At 34.6% G+C, this 4,375-nt stretch overlaps 2 protein-coding genes across 2 annotated transcripts in view; one reads left to right on the top strand and one right to left on the bottom strand.

Annotated features, from left to right (window-relative positions):
- LOC107104129 (titin-like) overlaps nt 1-923 on the bottom strand; it is a 9,614-nt gene extending 8,691 nt beyond the window's left edge. The window contains exons 1-2 of the mRNA XM_015404053.1: nt 773-923; nt 379-478 (exon numbers count right to left, since the gene is read on the bottom strand). Of these exons, the coding sequence (XP_015259539.1) occupies nt 379-478; nt 773-793 (121 nt within the window). The 5' untranslated portion in view covers nt 794-923. The remainder of the gene's footprint in view (nt 1-378; nt 479-772) is intronic.
- Nucleotides 924-2,112: 1,189 nt separating this feature from the next.
- Nucleotides 2,113-3,870, top strand: gdpgp1 (GDP-D-glucose phosphorylase 1). The gene is made up of 2 exons (XM_015403710.1): nt 2,113-2,249; nt 2,577-3,870. The coding sequence occupies exon 2, from the start codon at nt 2,585-2,587 to the stop codon at nt 3,665-3,667; it is 1,083 nt and encodes a 360-aa protein (XP_015259196.1). The 5' UTR covers nt 2,113-2,249; nt 2,577-2,584; the 3' UTR covers nt 3,668-3,870.
- Nucleotides 3,871-4,375: the final 505 nt, after the last annotated feature.

Genomic DNA, 4,375 nt, shown 5'->3' with positions numbered 1-4,375 from the left:
CTTCTTGTCAAATTCTGTCAACTTCAAGGTAAACAGATGCTTTTGGAGTTTTTCTTCTGGTTAATCAAATTTCACGAAATGTTCTGTCTGTTTGTTTGAAGATGAGCGTGTTTCTGATGTCATTCGGTCAAATTATTCAACCCTACAAAATCTGCAGATGATTTAACTGTTTTCTGCAGTTTGACGTTTCTGCTTACATCCTATTACATTGTCTCTCAGCTAATTTCTGTTTTTTTTTCCTTCATTCAGTTTCTTTGGCTAATTTTTCTTTTTTCATTCAGCAGAAAACATAATTCCCACTTTGCTGTTTCTCCAAAACAGCTTTTTCTAGTCACAGCTTTCTAGACTGAAAATCAACAGAATTGAAGTTGTTCATACCTTGGGCAGCAACCTGGGAGGTTGATGTAACATCAGTGTTGGGATCCTCCGTCCGTTTAAAATTTAGAATCTGAGTCTTTTCTTCAGCTTCATTTTTTATCTACAGTAAGCAACAAGACACAGGAATAAGATAGTAATTCATTAAAGATAGGCAAATATGTTGAACTCTCAGGAATGATCATTTCAGTACAGAAAAACGTCCTCCTTTTTTTTAAATACAATTTACCCCATAGATTTCAATAAGCCCAATATTTTTGCTTCTAAATCCTTCTTTGAGCTCTCCAGCCCCCAAATAGCAAAAATATCCAAAGCAAAAGTAAAACTTGGGTTCGGTTTTATGTTTTGTAAGAAAATACTTTGTAACATATGAAAAATAAGGCGCAAACATTCTTACCATATTTTGACTCTTCTCCATCCTTTCACCTCCTTGAAGTTGGATTATGGGTAAAAACTGAATGTGAGTTTAAATCTTGCTTGTTCTGAGGCTTAATCAAGTGTGGCAAACCCTAAACTCATAAGCAGACTCTCACAGTTCTGCTGGTCACTGCCTGCCTTATCTTTGGAAGCATGCAGTGACTAATATTAGCATGGAGAGTCACTGAGCAGCTGTTCATTCTTTCAAACTCAGTTAAGCTTACAGAGTATGGGTCAGTTCTAAAAATCTGGACAATTACTCAGCAGTTAAATATTGTGGTCCCCTTGTTTGATTAGAAGAGTATTCTGACCTTATTAGTCAAATATAGAAATGTTTGAAACTTTGTTGCTGTCAACTTGTCAATTAATGCAGTTTGATTTAGTTGTAGTTGTGTAGTTAGTCTAATGGTTCATTTTGGGACAAATTGTGCATAATATTATTATTATGTGTCAGAATTTGAAAAGTAACTTCTTATCCTAAGTCACCAAACAGCTTATAAAGGGTCACCCTAAAAACTAAATACAAAAATATCAGAGCAGTAAAAAAACAGCAAATGTTAAAGAATTAGGTGTACAATAATACCAATGGCATCTCGTTATTAAACAGTGGAGATAGAGACCAGACCTTTGCAAACTTTACCATTAAATTTAGTTTATACTTCTGCCCTGTCCTTTAAATATGTAGAATATATACTGTAAAACTATTATATGCAGTAAATATTTTTGTATATTAAAAAAAAAAGTAAATCAATCGATTGTATATAAATTATGAGGACTGGAAATTATGATTTAAGAGATGAATGAAATGACAAATGGACATAGTGAAGGGAGATTGTTTTTAATGACTACAGAGTTATTAGTCAAAAATAGATTATTTTCAAACAAGCAACTGTACACTTTACATCAGCCAATTTAATGAGTTTGTACAAAAACTTTATAAATCAACTGGTAAAAACACCTTTAAATGTATGTATTATATGTTTAATTAACTGTATCAAATGATAAAAAAAATTACAGCTTTAATAACACTGATAAAAAATAGAAATTTGTCATTTAACTGAATCTGATGTACAGAACTGCAATAGGCTACAACAAAAACGTTGATGAAGAGCTTAAAGCTCTTAAAACAAATGTCATCCTTGTTGTAAGCCTTGCTATAAGTGACCAAAATTGGATTAAAATAATTGTATTTGTTTCTAAATGTGTAGTTATTAAATATATCAATATTAATGACAATATCTAATAGTTTCATGATTAGATTTTATTGTCTTGAACGAACTTTTATTGTGAAGACAGGAAGTCACACAGGAAGAGGAAGTTACGTGTCTAAATTAGCATGTAGCATGGTCAGCTAACCGGTGTTAGAAAAAAATGCTTAAATAATTTGAATGAGAGAGTTTTTATAAGAACAGTTTATTTCAATTTATAAAGCATATTCTCGGTGTCTGTTTACAAAGGTGAGCTTTTTAAAAAAAATGGTTGATTTAGCTTAGTGTCATATAATGAAACAGGTAGTTCAGGTAAACTAGGGTACTAGTGTTATAATTCAGCTTTATTATTACATACAACTTATTTGTAAGATATATTTATAAACATATCTATATTATTTAAGATGTACAAATATTTTTTAGAAATCTTGGGTAGGATTTTTTCTAATGCTGAACAGTATATATATTAAACAAACACCTGCAGTGTTTTGTATTAAAATTTAAGACGGTTAAACCATTGGAAGATGCTGGGCACTACTAATCATCTTAATCTTGTGCATTTAATCTCCCTTATAGATCCAAGAATGCAGGTCCAGTTCTTGTACAGCCCCCAGGACTTTGTCAAGGATGTTTTTCGGGGGAGTGAAAACTGTCCATCACCTTCTAAGTTTGATGCCCTTATAAGAGAAGGATGGACAGACAGGATGGAAAGGGGACTCTTCCGCTACCATCTTGGTGATTTAGAAACCCGGATCCTTCCAGGTCCAAATGGTTACGTTGCTCAGCTTAATATTCAACGTGGAATTGAAAGAAGGAAGCCCCAAGAGATACTAAGCATTCAGCAAGAGTTTAATCCCAGCCATTTTAACTTTAACAAAATTAAAGCAGATGAGATTATTTGTGAAATGATGAAGGATGCTGGCAGAGGAATACATGTACCTGATGGGCAGCTTCCTCAACCCTGCAAGATTGTTGTGTTGATCAATGTTAGCCCTCTGGAGTTTGGGCATTGTCTTTTTGTTCCAGATCCATCTTTCTGTCTACCACAGATCCTGACGAGAGCAGCTGTCCAGGCTGGTATCGACTCTGTGCTCCTCAGCTCCAGCCCGGGTTTCCGTGTTGGCTTCAACAGCCTGGGAGCATTTGCATCCGTCAATCACTTGCACCTTCACGGATATTACCTGGACCACGAGCTTAAGATTGAATCCGTCCTCCTGAAGCCTTTGATACCTGAGAAGAATTTTTTCCGGATCCAAGGTTTTCCTGTTGGATTTTTGTTTTTTACAGAAGCAGGAGATGTGGATAGTGTAGCCAGAGCTATCTGTGAGGTGACAGACTTTCTGGTGGCTGAAAACTTCCCTCACAATCTGTTCATCACCAGGGGATGCCCACCCAGTGGGGAAATGCAGAGCGCCGAAGAGCGCTGTTTAAGAAGAGGTGTCCGTATAGCCATTTGGCCCAGAATAGCCTGCTTTGGTGTCAAGGAGGAATCTGCCTTTAATGTTGCACTCTGCGAGTTAGCAGGACATTTACCCTTTAAAAACAAAAAGGACTTTGAATGTACAACTGAGAGAGAGGTTATCAGTATAGTTCAGAAGTATCTTCTGCCTGATGATGAGTTTCAAAGGCTGGAAAAACGGCTTGTCAAGCATTTATTGACTCTGTAATGACCAGAAGTTAAATGGAACATCTCCAACTCAAAGGCTATTAAAATCATACTATATAGTTATTTAATCTAAATTAAAGACTTTCTGTGTCCATAGTGCCATTGTATAATTTTGCAGTTTTAATCTTTCATGTGGTTGTATGGTTCAAAACAAATTATTGAATGTTTTGTTTTTCAGTTACTGATTGAAACCCACTAATAAAGGAAACCCATTCAGATTAAACATACCAGTAATACTTCATTTCACTTTGTTTTTTTCCTGGTGTAAAGATCCTCATAGATCGGGTTTGTAAACTTGTTTGGCTTTTTTTCACAGGTGTTTGTTTAGACTTGGAAAATAAATTAGACTTAGGCAACTTTATAGTCATTTTGTATACACAGGGTGTATACAAAACAAAATATCGTTAATAATTAGGGTCTGTGTCTTAAGAGAGAACTAAGGAATCAAAGATTAAAAACGTATAAAGGAATTTGAAAATGAAGTATGATAATCCAAACTTCAATTAAATTGCCTAAAGTGTTGCAGGTTTTGCTAAATTACAACAACCCAATAGAAACCGTAGCAACCCCACAGTTTAACCAGAAACCGATAAAAATGAGGGGGAAAATCAAGATCTTGAACTGTGCGAAAAAATTTAAATAAGAAATTCTATTTGATCAAATCTGAAGTTGAACAAGTGTTTCTTTTTATTATTATTATTAATTAATG

The sequence above is a fragment of the Cyprinodon variegatus genome, unplaced genomic scaffold (genome assembly GCF_000732505.1).
Source record: "Cyprinodon variegatus isolate N-32 unplaced genomic scaffold, C_variegatus-1.0 Scaffold35, whole genome shotgun sequence".
In the NCBI taxonomy this organism is placed as follows: domain Eukaryota; kingdom Metazoa; phylum Chordata; class Actinopteri; order Cyprinodontiformes; family Cyprinodontidae; genus Cyprinodon; species Cyprinodon variegatus.
This window is presented reverse-complemented; position numbering and strand designations above follow the sequence as displayed.